Genomic DNA, 18308 nt, shown 5'->3' on the forward strand with positions numbered 1-18308 from the left:
CAGTGGTTTTTGTGTAGCTTTACTTCTTTGAAACTGTAAGGCACTAAATCAGCAATATATCACAGAGACACTGTGTATTTCTGTGTGTGTGTGCGTCTGTGTGTGTGTTCATTTGCAGAAAATGCTCCAGTACTTCTCCTTATAGTGCATTAACCTTCTGATGTTGTTTTTCTGATATTTCTTTAGCAGTTGCATAGAGCTTTTGAAATCCATTTTATATATAGCTATAGGTTTATAATAGTTTTACATTATCTGCTGTGCTAAAAGGTGGTGGAAGAAGCTGACTTCACACTCTGAAAAGAGCATCAGAAAGCCGGTGGATAAATTAGACTGGTGTGAAAAAGAAAAGCTGTGTGTTAGACTAAATCTCCAGAGGACACAAACTCCAAAGCCTAACAAAATGACAACCGTTAGAAGTTCTCCAAACATTTTATACTCGTCTATGAGTAACCATCCAAAAGAATTAGCCAATCTTCACCTGTTGGCTTAATATTACTCAGGGGTGTGATAGTGTGTCTGCGTTTAGAGATTGGGGTAAGTTTCAGACCTCTTCTGCCCCTGTAAGATTTTTAGTGTTTCATCTAGATGGTAACAGACTTTTCTTCAAAACGTCTGTAGTTCAGATCATCAGGTCATTGATCCGAAATCCTTTAATATAGTTCCAGCAGCATACTCGTCTTAATTGGGGCCTGCCGTGGTTTAAAAAGTTTTATACCAGTATTCTAATCATGGTGTTTACATGAGACATTCTTCTTCTTCTGGGATGTGATTTTGATGATCAGTGAATAAAAAAGGCTCCATGTAAAAGAAGATTATTGACTTCCATGTGAAGCTAGCTCCAAACAGCAGCAGTGTAAGAGAGCAGAGATTGCAGACTGTGACCTGCCTTGGCTCCAGTGTTCTAGGGTGTATGTGTCGACTGAAGCAGCCTTAATTTGAATGTATTACTTTCATCATTGCAAGCATGTAAATGAGGCCAGAGACACAGTCAGTCATTCATGCTTATTAGACGTTTATTCAGCGTGTGAGTGGTTTTTATGCTAACAAGCTGCTGCAGAATGACGAGCTAGTTTCTGCTGGTTGTCTAGCAACACTTGCGGAGGACTTAAAAAGCGGAGAATATGATGGCAGTTCAGTCTTTTCAATTTCCTCCATTTTCTGTGCCTTTTTTTTGCAGGAGGACAAAAAAGTAACTGTACTCGTTTCTCCACTGGTACTGGTACACACGAAAGCAACCCTCCTCCCAATGAGAAATTGTCTTACAAGGGATAAATGAACGAAAATTAAACACTAAGATAAATAGAATCAGAATCAGAATCAGAAGGAGCTTAGTGTAGTGTTTTACACATACGAGGAATTTGCTGTGGTGATAAGGTGCTACACTTAGACAAACATACAGTCAACATAAACAAATGCAGAAAAATATAAATATGGAATGGAAGAACAACGTTACAGATATATACATGTGCATTGTTCTGGGTCTGTGCCGTGCAGAAGTAACGTAATGGAAGAGAATATTGTGTACATATAAATATATAAACTGACAACATAAAAATATACAACAACAAAGATCAACAATCAACAACAAATATGTGCGACATGGCAGGTCTGTGCCTGACACGAGATGAAACAGTATTTACATGTGCAGAGACATTTGTATCATTTGCAAGGGGGGAGAGTCAGTTGGGGACCCGGGCGTTGTAAATGAGGCTAGTTGCAGACGGGAAGAAGCTGTTTTTGTGGTGAGAGGTTTGGGTCCTGACGGACCGCAGCCTCCTGCCAGAGGGGAGAGTCTGAAACAGTTTGTGTCCGGGGTGGAAGGAGTCAGCTGCAATCTTTCCTGCTCGCCTCAGAGTCCTCGAGGCGTACAGGTTCAGAAGAGAAGGAAGATTGCAGCCAATCACCTTCTCTGCAGAGCGAATGATACGCTGCAGCCTGTCCTTGTCCCTGGCAGTGGCAGCAGCGTACCAGATGGTGATGAAGGAGGTGAGGATGGACTCAATGATGGCGGTGTAGAAGTGCACCATCATTGTCTTTGGCAGGCTGAACTTCTTCAGCTGCCGCAGGAAGTACATCCTCTGCTGGGCCTTCTTGGTGAGGGAGGTGATGTTCAGCTCCCACTTGAGGTCCTGGGAGATGATGGTGCCCAGGAAGCGGAAGGAGTCCACAGTGGTGACTGGGGAGTCACACAGGATGATGGGGGAGGGTGGGGCTGGGCTCTTTCTAAAATCCAAGACCATCTCCACTGTCTTCAGAGCGTTGAGCTCCAGACTGTTCTGGCTGCACCAGGTCACCAGATGGTTGATCTCCCACCTGTAGGTGGACTCATTCCCACCAGAGATGAGCCCAATGAGGGTGGTGTCATCCGCAAACTTCAGGAGCTTGACAGACTGGTGACTGGAGGTGCAGCTGTTGGTGTACAGGGAGAAGAGAAGGGGGGAAAGAACGTAGCCTTGAGGGGAACCGGTGCTGATGATCCTGGAATCAGAGACATGTTTTCCCATCTTTACGTGCTGCTTCCTGTTCGTCAGGAAGTCAGTGATCCACCTGCAGGCACGTCCAGCTGAGAGAGCTTGTCCTGCAGCAGGGATGGTGTTAAAAGCAGAGCTGAAATCCACAAACAGGATCCTGGCGTAGGTTCCTGGGTAGTCCAGGTGCTGGAAGATGTAGTGAAGGGCCATGTTTACTGCATCATCTACAGACCTGTTGGCTCTGTAGGCAAACTGCAGGGGGTCCAGGAGTGGGTCTGGGACAACACAAGGCGTTCAAAGGACTTCATAACCACAGAGGTCAGGGCGACGGGTCTGTAGTCGTTTAGTCCTGTGGTCCTTGGCACATGGTATGTCTCCAGTGAGGTGTTAAAAATGTCTGTGAACACCGGTTAAATCTGATTATCATGCTACCTCTGCCTTTATTTGCCCTTAATATAATATCAAGCAACGTTTTACACGTTATCCTTTTCTACCTCCAGCAGCTGGGTTAATTTTTTTATCTACTTCCCTGTGTGAGTGAGAGTCCAGGTATCTTGTGGCTATTACTGTTCCAGTATGCTTGGTCTAACTGTTTTTATATTATATTGTAGTATATTTTGAACCACTATTTAGGTTTTTATATAGTTTTATTTTTTTACTGTTGTAAAGTGGATTCCAGTAATATCCTAATAGACTGTCTTGAGCCCTTATTGGAAGTGTGTCTAGCTCACTCGCTTTCAAATGCAAATTGTTTATGCTGATGATACTGTTATATATTGCTGTGCATCAACTCTTGTACAAGTCATCGAATAACAGAACAGGCCACATAACATCCCTCTGGTGGGAAGTGAAATAGAGGTTGTTAACTCCTATAAATACCTGCGTATTTTAATTGATGACTCCCTGACTTTTAAGCCACATGTGCTGTTCCTGGTGAAAAAGCTGAGGCTAAAACTGGGTTTTTATTTTCGAAATAAGTTGTGTTTCTTTTAATGTGAAAAAGCTACTTGTGGCCACCACTTTTTTTATCTGTTCTGGACTATGGTGATCTTTTATATGCATACCTCTGCAAAGAGTCTTCATATGATTGACACAGCTTACCATGCTTCCTTGAGGTTCATTACCAATTGCAAAGCTCTGACTCACCACTGTGAATTGTACTCTCGGTAACGGTAAAAGTAAAAGTTAGGGGCGACACTCTTTGCGTTCTCAGGACTTCTTTATGCTCTCTTTGCCAAATACTTGTACCGAAACCGGAAAAAAGGCATCTCTGTATATTGCACCCTCAGCATGGAATACATTCCAAAGGGTTTGAAAATCATTGAATTAATCTTGCTAAATGCTTTTAAATCCAAAAGACTTAAAGGCAGATACCTTAATATGTAAATGTTCTTAGATTGTGAAAATGACTCAAAATTACTTTATGAAATGTTAGCTTACTAGTCTTCTGTGTTATTTGTCAAAAAAGAGGTTAAATTAAAAAACAACAACTAACTATGGACCTACAAGCAAAAAAAGGCAGACGAAATACTGTGTTCCATTAAGCCTTAAAACCATATTTCAACAATAATTAAAAAAATCATACTTATATATGTACTTACATACTTACATAGAAATCCTTTATTTATTAAGTATAACTCCCTAATGTTTGTTGTTTACTGTACCCTAAATGTAAGAATTCCATATCATATATAAATAAAATTTTGAGCATTTAAACTGTTAGTCAGACAAAATTAATTAACAACAATTAACATTGGCTGACTTATTTTAAAACGTCATTCTTCTAATGTTACTGATTCCATTTCTGCTGATAGTGATGCTACTGGTACCACTAGTACTCCGGGCTCTAAAGATATGGCTGGAAGTACTACTGCTGGAATTAAATCTCACTCTTGTATGGATGATACAGAGTTAACCAAACACACATAAACACACACACACAAACACACACACACACACACACACACACAATCGTCTTCTTCCATCAGTGTACCAATGGTTACCAGATGTTTCAGTTGGTTTCTGGATGATGTCAGCCTCAGTGTCAGGGCACACAAAGAAGGTGCACTGCTTTGTTCCGGGGGAAGCGTGGCAGCAAAGATGAACACTGTCAAACCATTCAAGTTTTCCTCTGTCTGAGGATCTGACTTTTTTTGGCTTTAAGATCAGTCTACTAGCTCTGTGTGGGAATATGTGTACGTGTGTCAAGTCAAATGGCCCCAAGTTATTCGGTCTAGTGTGTTTTACAGCCATATGCTGCTGTAATCACGGCTGTATTGCTACTCTACAAACATACGCTCAATATGTATAGATGTGGTGAACATCTCTGATGGAGAAAACTCATGCTGGATCAAAGGCGTGTGTGTGTGTGTGTGTGTGTGTGTGTGTGTGTGTGTGTGTGTGTGTTTGTGTGTGTGCGTGTGAGAGAGAGAGAGACAGAGAGATGAAAGCATAGTCAACATGCTGTTGCTTTTTGTCCTTTCACTCTGTTCCCTCTGGGAGCCCACAGAGGCAGTGTGTGGATTTTTGTTTTTAATCTTGTTGAAACAACCTCTGCTTTCATACAATCTCAACAATAAGAAATGAAACAAATGTTGCTGTGTCGATTGGGATACTGATTTTTTTTTTCAAATCTGAAAGAAGACTAGTTTGCTCAATGTAAAGAGAGTCACCTGTATTTCAAATAGGTCTGGCGTTTTTCCTGGTTGTAAAAACACCCGAGGGATCAATTCAAAGCTTTGTAGACAGAATTAGGAATGGGAATGTCATCTTTATGTGCCCAAGACATCAAAAGGCAACAGAAAATAAGTGTGGATAAGATTGGCACAGCTGTGACAACTCTTTTATCATTCCATTTCTTTGAACAACCTTGAAATCCTTAAATTAACTCGTACCAGCAGTATCTAATTAGCTGAGTGTCTGTGTTGACTGAAAATGGCATTAGTGGGACAGACACACCGCTCACTACTGGTTGATTAGGGCAAAATAACAACCCCTCTCAAACAGAAAACAACTAACATGAACACAACAATGTCAGTCTGAAAAATGAAGTGGCACAGAATGGCAGATCAGTTTAATTATCAGGTTAGGATTTACTATTATGAACAGATGCAGGTCATACAGCAGTAACTGCCCACTGTTTGTCCGCATGACAGCAGCAAAGGGAGGAGTCCTCACTATTTGTTTATTACATATTCAAAATGTGACTTTTGCCAAACTGTTAAAGTTTTGCAATTCTTGATTTGACCACCTGTGTGTTTCTCAATCTTTTTATTTTTTCCATAAAACCACAATGTACAAACTACAGACCTCCTATGGAACTGATTTTTAATGAATCCAGGTGTTCACAGTTGTTTATGAGATGTAGTCAGTCCCCGTTTCTCAATACTTTTACTTTTATCTGGCTTTTCTGAATAATAAAATACATTTTCTCTACACTTCTTGAGGTGGTTTGCCCCCTGCGGTCTTTACCCTGAATTTTTTTTTGTTATAAATCATATTTGGAGAGTTTATATAAACAGCAGCTGTATGCATTAGCATTCTTTTATAGCATCTACAGAGCAGAACATTATTGTGCCCCTGCTGTTACAGTGCTGTATGAGTTAACCGAATGACTGCTGGCAGAGGGTGATAAGTAAAACAATATTATGCACAGCTGTGGTGCTGAAAGTTCAGCTTGAATAAATGCAGCGAAAACATCCATTGTTACCTGTATTGTACAATTTACAAGAAACTAACAGTTTGTCATTAGCAATGTAGGTACTGAATCTTTACAGAGCGTACAGTCATATTTGTCCTAAAGCAGGAAACACACAACTATAAATAGTAATACAATGATCAATCATAAATATGATTTAATCATAATTGCATTTTCATTGTGGATGGTCACCACTGGTCTGGCATAAGCTTCTAGTTTGTTGTTCACCTCCTGTCTGAGCCATCAGAGTTCTCTCCAACATGTCAAGGCCACTCAGGAGAGTGAGTTTGTGTATGTCTGTGTATGTGTGTGTGTGTGTGTGTGTGTGTGTGTGTGTATGTGTGTGTGTGTATGTGTGTGTGTGTGTGTGTGTATATTGTGGGCATGAAAATCTGATCCCACAGGCATCTTGTAGGGATAAGAATGCGCATAATATAGATTATGGTTAAGGTCAGGGTAAGTATTGCTTCTGGAATTAAAGTAATGCAATGTCCTCCTAAAAACAAGTGTCTCTGTGTGTGTGTGTGTGTGTGTGTGTGTGTGTGTGTGCGCACGCGTGCGTGCGTGCACACCTCCCTTTATACAGGTGTCTGACTTTATCAACAGTTGGAACTATTTGCATAATCCTCTCTATCTCTGTGTCCTGTTTTCCTGGTGAGAAACAACTATTACACAGAGAAAGAAATAAAGAATCTAAAATAGCACTATAACAACTATAAAGATATAATACATTTAACAACAAATCTATTTTTGTTTCAACAAAGTGTTTTCATTCCGTTTTTTTTTCTTAATATAAAATATGATAAATTAGATAGCATGCCTGCCCTTATTGATATAAAGGGGGTGGACTCAATATTTGACACACCTCTACTGTACCACACAGCAACTCTGGTTTTTTTAACTAAAACTGAACATCATCACCTTCTCGATCAAATCACAATTAGTTACACCTGTTAACTGAAAATCTGACCCTGAAAAATGGTGAAGCACAGTAGCAAGTCAGGAGGTGCGACTTTCATCATGGCCTTCCACGAAGCTTCACCAGGTACTTTACATACATCTGAGTTTTCTGTGTGTCCTTACGGTTCCATACAGGAACAAAACCTCCTTTTGGTGAGAAACCACAGAACCACAGCCAAACCTGACTCTGACCCACCGTCGCTTTCCTGTAAAGCACGAGATTTAAGTCGGTCACTGCTATATGTATGTGTGTCTGTACAGAGACAAGACTGACAGCTTCCTGTGTGTGTTGAAATGACAAAAGCTGTTTCCTCTCAACAGTGATGGACGAATGAGTTTCACTCACTCACCGGCACACACACACACACACACACACACACACACACACACACACACTTCCTCTGGAGAATGTATTATGCTGTTGAAGACTGTTGGCACACTCTCCTCCCTCTATTATTTCCTTCATTTCCTGGAACACAAACTGTTTTTATATGCAAATCATTACATTTTTAATATGAATGAACAAATACAGACTCATCTGTTCTGGGCTGGATTCTGCTTCCGTCTCCAGCCACCCAACTGTGTCTCCATCATGGAGCAACATTGTGAAATAGTCCGTTAGAAAGAAACCACAAACTAGCTGAAGCAGCTTCTTGTGTCTTTTTTAGATCCATTAATTTACATTATCAGCCAAAGTGAACAGTCAGATGACACTGAATTAATTTTTACTATGACGCTGTGTTTAGCTGACACTGTGCTGAAATGGGAGGCTAGTGTAGGTGCAGAACATGTGTGTGCAGGTTTAGTATTTAAGCTTTGTACCCGATGCTGTCTAGAATCTATCCATATTGTGTGTAAGACCAGTTGGGTCATCTCCCTTTTGACACTTGACAACTGTCATGTGATTTGATTAAAATTTCGGGATAATGGTACTGCTATAAATAATTATTTTGTCTGTCAGTCTGTGTCTACATTAAGCCTTCTAAATTTTGAGATTTTGTGAAAAAACCTTCTACATTAGTTTCCTAGTCATTTTTGTAGGGACCTCTGTTCACAGTAAAACAACTGAACAACATAAAAACAGCTAAATCCTTTCTTCTTTGCCCTCTTTTCAGTTGGCAAACAACAAAACTGCTTTACAGCCGAATCTGATACTGATTGGACAGGTTAAATGCAGGTGGATCAGCTGTGCATTCGGCAGTTGACATTTAAAATGATCAGTCACACAAAAAGTTTCAGATGAAAACTTTGCTGCCACACAGCCCATTGTTAGTGTAGGCTACAGCCGGTGACTCTGCTGAGTGTCAGCCTGTTAAACCTCTGATTAATGTTCTCCTCATCTGTGGTCACCGAGGCCTATACTGTGTTTTGATGCAGCAGAATTCTTGATATAGTTGTTCTCATTTACACATTTTTCTCTTTCTATTGTCAGACAACTGAACAAGTATGAAATAGTTATTTTATCACAGCCCATAAATACTAACTGTTAGCCAGCAGTAATTCCCAAGCTGCTGCACTGCAGTGAATATAATCATTATTTTATAATACCGACATCATCTGACAAAATCAACATGAAACCAAGAGTAATGACAACAGCTCTGCTGTGTATTCGGCTATAAAAGCATTTAAAATGATCAATCACAGAGAAAGTTGGAGGCGATTAAAGGTTGTCTTCTTAACTTTACTGCCACACAGCCCCCGACCCTCACAGGGCAGCTTACATTATTGTTTTTCAAGGGATCAGTTTACCACACTGAAACACCAAATCGGCATTTTAAGATTCATACTCTGGGGGCTGCTTTGGTAAAGCTCCGTTTAGTGGGGAGGATTTACGCTGTTTTAGTCTGGACGGAGGGCTACAATGGAGAGAAAAAGTTGCATTTACGAATTTGACTGGCTTTATGTTCAAATACTCGGTTATGTAGAGGAATGCTGGTACCTTACTTGTGTATCTGAGTTGTTTGTCATGCAAATATCTGCATCAGTGTTGGGGATGTTTGTCATATTAGTACAAAGTGATCACTAGGTGATCCTGCTCATACTACATATGTAGTTGACTGCTTTTTAAATATCTTGCATTTATTAATGTTAATTGGTGGTTTGAAATGTTGTTGTAGGAAACCAATAAAAACGCAAATAACTGCAAGACGCATCACTTGTCCTGACTCCATGCTTCAGGAATATGGTTTCAGCCCAATATAAAACACAGAAGATCAGAAACACAAGCGCAGAGAACAGTATGATTTTTAAATGGGGTTTAAAATGTCAACATAACAGCTCGTAGTCTATGTGCATGTTATACTACATGACATTTAGATTCAGTTTTAAACTTTATTGTGCCTTCACTAAGGGGAATATAAATGGAATGGTACAAGCATGTACAGTAGTAGTAGTAGGAGTCGATGTGCAGTAGGTCCAGTAGAGAGAAATGGAAGTCTGAGGATGTATTCAGGAAATATTCCCACATTTTCGAGTGGCCCTTTATTGTGGCCAGCCTAAGGCACACCTGCTGTCTGATCAGCATCTTGATATGCCACACCAAGTTCTCACTAACACAGATTTTAACAGATTTGTGAACCATATTTGAGAGAAATAGGCCTTTTGTGTACATAGAGAAAGTCTTACATCTTTGAGTTCAGCTCAGGATGAGTGGGGGCAAAAACAAAAGTGTTGCATTTATTATTTTGTTCAGCGTAAATTCAAAATTGATAACTGATGAACAAATACAGCTTAAAGTCCAAATGAAAAGAAATGTTTTGGGCTGCTACACCTTACATACCCGCTCTGTAAATCACTGTGTTCTGCTTCACAAAAAAAATAAGAAACCAAAATGGATTTTGGTTTCATGATGGCACCACCTGGTTGTGCATTATTTCGACAGAATGCCTTCTCCGTTATTCATCTATGTAGATGGATACATTATTTCAATACAGCCAATCAGATCTGTGCATAAAGTCAGCGTTCTGTCATCGGCGGATCAGACGGTCAAATTGACACACAAACAGACACACAGCCAGATAGCAGGCTGCTATTCACCGCAAGAGCTACAGACTTTGAACACACATGTTGTCCTGCACCTTAGCTTGTTGAACGAGCAACGTAACAAACATTTACCCGAGAAAAGTACTAAAGTCACTTTGCAGGCTAGATGGCTAATTGGCTTCTCAGCTGCAGCAGCACATTGAACAGCATGTAAATGTAGCTGCAAATGTCACTTCTGTTAGATGCTGGTGGTGCTTACTCCTTATACCACTAACAGCACGATATCTGGCCAAGACATGTAGCTACCAAAGTATATTGTATATACACTATGTTCCCTACGGGCAGCCTGCCAGTTGTTGTCAATCAAACACAGATACTGACCCCTCAACCTGGCTGAGAGGAAAAGGAGAAATTATTATATTTACCCAAAGACCATTTTTCGTCCTTAATAATATGAAACAATATAACGATACATTTAAAAAAAAACACACATTGACATTATTTTTGACTATAAAAATGGATTTCAGTATTGAACTTTCAGAAACATTAAACTACACAGCATGTGTTTGAAACTGGGATACATAAATATACACAACGTAATTTGTGATTAAGGAGCAAAAACTGCTCCTTTAGAGACAGTAGAGGCACCTCCACCTGCATACAATTCATCTGTGTACTGTACATTTATATTTACTCATATGGCAGAGGCTTTTATCCTAAGCAGCTTACATTTGAGGAGCAACATGCAAGCATCAATAGGTTAAACCACTCCATCAGGTTTAAATCAATACCTTTTCTGTAAACCACACTAAAGTTACATGAGCCAGCATAAAATGGATCAATTAGATCATTAACCTTGAACAACATCAATTGCTGTGGCTAATTGCTCAGATGCTGAATTGTGGACAGCTCTGATTTATCACAAGTGTCACAAACGACCACTGAATATGGCTGAGCGATCTGATCCCAGTACATCATTCACACGTTGGTTGAAAACTGTTCACACAGGATCAAATCACCTGGGATGTGTTTGGCCAAATATCGTAAAATTCTCTTGCATGTTTCCAAACTAAAAACGACAGGTTTGAACATTAAAATGGACTCCTCCGCCTCACTTTTTTTCATGAATATAAAACAGATTTGAGTTGATGTCAGTGCTTTTTTTTTTTTAAACATAGGAATTACTTTTAAAATGGAGTCAGTCGGATCTGGTGTCTCTCTACTTTTCTCTCTGTTGTCTGTGTCCTCAGTGATTTTGCCAACTTAGCGTTCTCACTGTGGAATGTTCTTGGAATGTGTGTGTGTGTGTGTGTGTGTGTGTGTATGTGTGTGTTTTGCAGCCAGGACATGCACATACACACAGCAGGACATGGACATTTGGGCTTGTTTTCTACTGAGACAGAGAGAGGGAGATGAGGAGGTAGAGAGAGCATTAATAAAAACAAGAGAGAAAAGCGAGAGAGAGATTTCATAACATGACAGACGGGTGACCAGATGAACTGAGAGGGGAAGAGAGAGAACAAGAAATCAAATCAGAAAGATATTAAGAGATTACAAAGGATAGAGGACCGAAGATGAACTCAGTGTATTCTTGTTTCACCACATACTGTACACACATTATGCTGTAGAATGACTGAAAAAAATACTTCTGCTACTGCTGCTTCTACTGCTAATACTTCCACTGAAATAATAATAATAACGTTGTTACAGCATGTTTAAGACAAAAACCTTCATAAAGGCTGGATATCTGTGTATGGGGGTGTGTTCTTTCTCACAGGAATGTTGATCTGATAATTGGATTAATACTTAAAGCCCCGCTGACTGAGTGCTTCTCTCTCTATGTCTCTCCCCAGGGTCATTCAGGACTGAAGGCGTCAAGGCGTCTGATGTTCTTCCCGTGTTAAAGGAGAAAGTTGCCTTTGTGTCAGGTGAGTTCAAGTCAGTGTTGTAGTTAAATCAGCAGGAATCCAAGCTCATACAGTATATGCTAGAGTCGTTTGAGATCACATCCAAGTCACTGGGGTCACATCAAAGTGAGAGTGAATTCATGTCTGAGTCACCGACGTTATGTCCGAGTTACTGGTCACAAGTGAATCACAAGAATGTCTGACAGAAGAAACCTATATCAATTTACATCTGAAAGTGGGGCAGAACTCCAGGGGCTGTATTATACACAAAGGATCTTATCTTAGCACTAGGAGTCCTCCTAAATTGTGGTACAAGTTCATAACACAGAGTTTCCTCTTAAGAGCTTTTCACAAAGTTGCTTAGAGCAACTTTTGTAAAGAACTGAGAGAACTCCCTCGCTGTGAGAGGAGGGGCTACTCGCTGTGTCTACAGTGATTGGTTGAGCAATAACAGTTTAACTGATCTGTGTCGGTGTATTCATTAATACACAGGATCAAAACACATTGAATTAGATAAATCGATAGATTGGTAGATATAATTTAAAATATTAAAGGAATTTTCATTTGTAAAATATTGTATATGCCAATGTAATTTTCTTTTCCCCTTTAACCGAACAAATCGGCATACTTTCAAAGGGCAGTTCTGATTCTGAGTCACAGTAGTGCAGAGTGGTGCAAACCATCCTCTCTGGTGTAACTGGATGGTTTTGACTTGTTGTGAGACGATCTTTACTAACTCACTGCCATCAAAATATACTTTGAAATGTTATTGTTGTCTTATTCCAAAATACTGACATAACAAAGCGCATAACCCACCGCAGCTCACTGTGATTAAGTCTTAAGGATTTCTTCCTTCCTGCCTCTACTCTCTCTCAGACTTAGGACCTATTTTTGGAAGTAAAATGCTTCATAAATTTCTCTTATGCTTGGTACACACCAGAAGAATTTTCAAACACTAACTGATTTTAAAAATGTGGGAGACATCAGACATAACTACAGATTTAATAAATTTTTAAACGCACACACCAGACGATTGAGTCAAGATGCAGGACCACAAACTTGGCGTTCACTAAGCGATTTCCAAGTGGCAACTCCAGGGTCACATTTGATCGCACAGAAGTATATGCGATCAAATGTGACTTCAGAAAAAACAAACATAGCGGCAGACTGTCGTCATTAGCTGGTTGTGTTTGCTATGTTTGGCATCGAAAAACCAATAAAAGAAAAGAACTGTGAATGAAGTCATGGCGAGTTACAGTATTATGAATAGGAGCTACTTTTAGCCGTGGGATGTTTTGCGAATATGGTCCCAGATCTCTAAACTTGTCAGTGCTGTCCCCACTGGTCTGGGGACCTCCTCTGATCAAAACCTCTCAAGGTCCACCACCTCATCCAAGATAGTGACAAGTATGCATACCAGCTGGCCCTCTTTTGTATTCACAACTTAAAGCTGAACACACTCAAAACTATGAATATGACAGTGGACAGTGGCCTGGAGGAGCCCCCCACAGTGATCCCACTAAGCATACTCAATAACACTGTGTCGACCATGGAAATCTTCAGGACTGCAGAAAAGATCATCGGTGTGGACCAGGACTTGACACCTCCCGAGACAGGAAACGGGCAGGAAAAACCATCACAGGCCCTTCACACCCTGAACATGACTTATGTGAACTTCTCCCCACTGGCAGGCGCTGCAGATCACTGTGTGCCAAAACAAGCAAAGAAAGCAGACACATGAACTTTTTCACTCCACAGGCCATCACACTCACAAACATTCAGCCATGTGATACATTTGGACTCTGTACAAACCAAGCAGGAAGCTCCTGGTCTGAGACGCGAAGCCAAAGCGAAGTCCCTTAAACCTGTATTCTATTGAACGGCCAGCAGGGGGCGACTCTTCTGGTTGCAAAAAGAAGTCAGGTTCCATGAGAAATGATGGTAAAATGACCCTACCTCTCAGCTGATTTATTACCTCAGTAAACACTTTCCTAATGGGTTCATGGTCTCAATCCCTAGTTTCATGTCTTCTTCAATACAACATGATTTTCATTTAGGTCCCATTTAGACGAAAGACCATAGACCATAAAGCAGAGTATGCTTCAGGGCGGCATTATCTATGATTGACAAGTCGTTACCAGGGCAACCTGTCAAGAGAGTGACTTGTACCCACGGCAATGTGTAAATTTAACAAGCGCCGTTGATAAAGTGTTTAAGTTGGCTGTTCAGTTCAGTTCAGTGCAACTTTATTGTTAAAAAAAAAACAGTTACCAATTACTTACTAATTCACTTTCTCTGGTGAGTACATTTAGTTTTAAGACTGTTCGCTAGATAATATTATCATCCCTGTTAAAATGACAGTTAATGTGAATTACAGATGCACCTAGCTAAGCAAGCTAGCTAGCTCCACACATGGACGTTAGCTCTGTCAGTGCCATATCCGTACCGCCAGCAAGATCCGTTCTTCACATGCGCAAAAGGTGTCCTGTCTGTCAAAGAAGGTTATCGCAAATGTGCCTGTTCATAATTATTCGTGTGTTGTTGTCTGTTCTCATCTCAGTGCATCAAATACTATTTGATGCAAAAGGTACCCTTCGGTGTCCGTATGAGACGCCTCCGGGTTCCGGACCGGAAGCGCTAGTAGCTACGTTAGTATAAAATGCGTTGACAGCTTCCCAAAGCATCTTACCTTAACCCTAACCATCAGGGTGTGTGCCTAAACCTAAGTCAGCGATTGTATGATGATGGCCGATGTGCACAGCTCTAGGGTTAGCCCCCTTTGTGTTGCTCACATTGTGAGATTGCTGTCATTATTAAAAATTAAAAATGTACTGTTGAATAAGGTTTTTAATATCTAAAGTATAGTCATATTACATCATAGTGAACAGTTAAATCTCCAGTGATTAAAAAACATTGTTATGTTGATATGAAAGATTTAGTTGGATCATTTTGAATAGGCAGATTTGCGGTAACCTTCTTTGACTGACAGAACAGATTTTGCACATGTGAAGAACGGATCTTGCTGGCGGTACCGATCTGGCACTTACAAGCTCCATCGTCTCGTCCGAATATGGTCACGTCCGGTGCCGCTGGTTTCAAAAACTCAACATGGCGGCGCCCTATTGGCCAAACTCAAAGCTTCAAAACGGCTGTCCACAAACCAACAGGTGACGTCACAAAGACTACGTCCACTTCTTCTATACAGTCTGTGGTACAAACAAGATGTAACATCACATGACCTCCTAAACTGACCAACCAAAGGTATTGATAATATTAATATAAAACATTCTCTCTCTACAACAGCTGCTATGAATTTATTTAATTTCAGGTCTTCATGAGATGGACTGGATCTGAAACAGACCTAGAACAAAACCTACATGAATCTTATGTGCTTAAATTACTTATTAAAAACAGCCCTGATCTAAAAGGGACACGACGACAGTCAGAATGGTCCGAAATAGATAAATAAATAAATCCAAAAATGCAGTCTACCTGAACAGCGACTCACGTTGATGATCAGGAGGCACCATATGATCAAAGCCGATAAGAAGTCAGCATGGATCCCCTCAGGTATTACATATATTGACACACAGACCCAAGGCCTCTAACAATACCACAGGAGTCAGACCTGATTGGAATGTATGCAAATCGGACCCGAGTCCCTCAGGTCTAGGATCTGGTCTTGTCTGGTTACAAAGAACCGAGTTAACCCATGAAGACCCATATTATGTGGTAATAAAGTTGCACTGTGAAGATTTGCTATTTTGAAAGCTATGTAAAAAATTGCAGCTGAAACGATTAGTAAATTATTCTATTAGTTAATCAGCAGAAAATGAATCAGCTAATTTAATAATGAATTAATCAGTAGTTGTCAAGAATAAAAAACAAACATTTTCTTGTTAATTGTAAAGGTTTGCTGCCTTTGTTTGTCTAATGTCATAGTAAATTGATCATTTTGGGGTTTTGGAGAGTTAAGACATCAACTTGTTCTTTGAAACAGGCATGCTTCTTTATCTTTGATATTTTGTAGACCAAACAATTGACAACACCAATTGATTAATCCAGAGAGTAATGAAAAAAACTTTGCAGTCCTAGAAAATTTTAAAAACATTTGATTTAATCTGCTGGCTATGTGCTGTTTTTTTAAGATTGTATGAGTTCTAGTTCTGGTTTTCTGGCCAGTACTGGTCAAGTACTGACTTTCCTTGTTGTAGTAATGTGTACCAGTGAAAAAATGAGTCTGAATTAGAAAGAGAGAGTCGGAGAGAGACATAGAGAAAGAAAGTCAGAGAGAGAGAGAGAGAGCATGTAAAAGAGTGCCAACAACAATCTGTCATCAAGATTCCTCCTTAGATTACAGCAGCGTACTCCCTCCCAAATCACACACACACTAACCGATTTTCCAAGTCTGAGTAGCAGTTTTATAAACACTGTGGTTTGTGTTTCTTACATTAATCTAACCAAAACATCGCTACACACATAATTTATCACAGTGAGGGAGAGAGAGAGAGAGTTTGTATTTCGGATGGGTTTTCAGAACCTGTGGAAAGTGTGTTTACCATCTCATGTAGCTGTGATGGGAGTTATGTTACGGATACAGAGATATTAAAGCCATTAGTGTAAAGTAATGTGCAGATTATTACTGATGTGGTCTACTTGGTGATAATGGAGTGATAGTGGTTATAGTGTAGAGTAATGTCTGGTCTGTAATTATAGTTCTACAGTGGTCAGTTCATTGATTTTGTGATCTGTATTTTGCTTATTGTTTGCATGTACATATTATCTATTTTGGTTTAGGCTAATGCTTGAGTTGTTTCATTAACATTTAAAAATATATTCTTATATAATTTCTTATGACAATGCTATACCAATAATACAACTAAAATCTACTGCTGCTAACATGCCATATCCACTACAAGCACTAGTACTGCTGCTTTTACTATTACTTCTGCTGGTACCACTGCTAGTACTACTACTACCACTACTACTACTACTACTACTGTTATTCTGCTGCTCCCTGAAATTAATACTATTATTGCCACTAATTGGTATTACTGGTACTACTACAACTACCGCTATTGCTATTGCAACTACTACTACTGCTGCTGCAGTTAAAACAGACACTGCTACCACTAATACTACTTCTACTACAGCTACCACTACCGGCACTGCTACCACTGCTACTACTGTACTACTGCAGCAACTGCTATTACTAAATTCATTGTATAGAAGTAATATGTGATCAAATGTTTCACTGCTTCCTCATGTCACTGGAGTTCTATGCCTGAAGCCATAAGTTATATCAGGCTTTGGCTACAGAGACAATACTTGTTAGCAGGATGAATCCCTTGTTGCTTAAGTTTTTTGTTGATAAAATAGGAATACCTTTTGAACACTGCCGATGTGGTAACATCAAGCTTATTATGTATATGTGTGCATGTACAGGTGGGCGAGATAAAAGAGGAGGACCAATCCTAACATTTCCGGCCAGGAGTAACCACGACCGAATAAAACAGGAAGACCTTAGGAGGCTGGTAACCTACCTGTCTACTGTTCCCAGGTACACACATTCCCATTACACACAAACGCACACGCACGCACACACACACACACACACACAAGTAGCATGTGTATTTTTTATTTTAGGTGAGATTTAATCACATTTGCAGTATCTCTTGTCAATGTAAACTTTATTTTCTTTTTATTAAGCTTCAGGACAATGACATTTACTGAACTAGACTCCATTGTTACAGATACTAGAAGGAAGGAGTGGAGAGTGAAGTGCATGTGGAGTGCTTCAGTGCTGTCCACACTGTGGAATCAAGCGCCCCTTTCTTTGCCATCACAGCAGCAGACTGAGAGCAGCTTTTGATTTGCATCAGCATGAAAGCTGCAGTGTTTGCAGCAGACAGCAGCGGGTCTGTCACACCTAATTTAAAGTCCATTTATTCCTGCTGCCCCTCATCACAGGCTGAGGATGTTACAAGGATTAAGATGGTCTAGAGAAAACTGATCAATAACCTGGGACGTATATGGACAGTCAAAGAGAGTGGTCCATGGTTGTCCATATATGTCCCTTCGGAAAACAAACAAAATAACAACAACAAAAGTATTTTTAAACCAAAGTTAAGGGCATAGGAGCAGCAGACCCTTTAATGATGATGATGGTGATGATGATACTCAGATCATCTGTAGCACTGACTTTGTGGCATCTCAGCCAGCAGAAATACCTGCTGCAGAGAAAAGAGCTCTGGCTAAATAACAAAACAATATACATCCAGAACTTACTAC

At 40.0% G+C, this 18308-nt stretch overlaps 1 protein-coding gene across 2 annotated transcripts in view; it reads left to right on the forward strand.

Annotated features, from left to right (window-relative positions):
* kalrna (kalirin RhoGEF kinase a) overlaps positions 1-18308 on the forward strand; it is a 155225-nt gene that overhangs the window by 22707 nt on the left and 114210 nt on the right. For both annotated transcript variants that reach the window (XM_038721295.1, XM_038721296.1), the window contains exons 2-3: positions 11964-12038; positions 17463-17577. In XM_038721295.1, coding sequence (XP_038577223.1) covers positions 11964-12038; positions 17463-17577 — 190 coding nt within the window. The remainder of the gene's footprint in view (positions 1-11963; positions 12039-17462; positions 17578-18308) is intronic.

Source organism: Micropterus salmoides, unplaced genomic scaffold (genome assembly GCF_014851395.1).
Source record: "Micropterus salmoides isolate LMB-PRFRI ecotype aquatic unplaced genomic scaffold, ASM1485139v1 Ms_hic_scaffold_15, whole genome shotgun sequence".
NCBI classification, from domain to species: domain Eukaryota; kingdom Metazoa; phylum Chordata; class Actinopteri; order Centrarchiformes; family Centrarchidae; genus Micropterus; species Micropterus salmoides.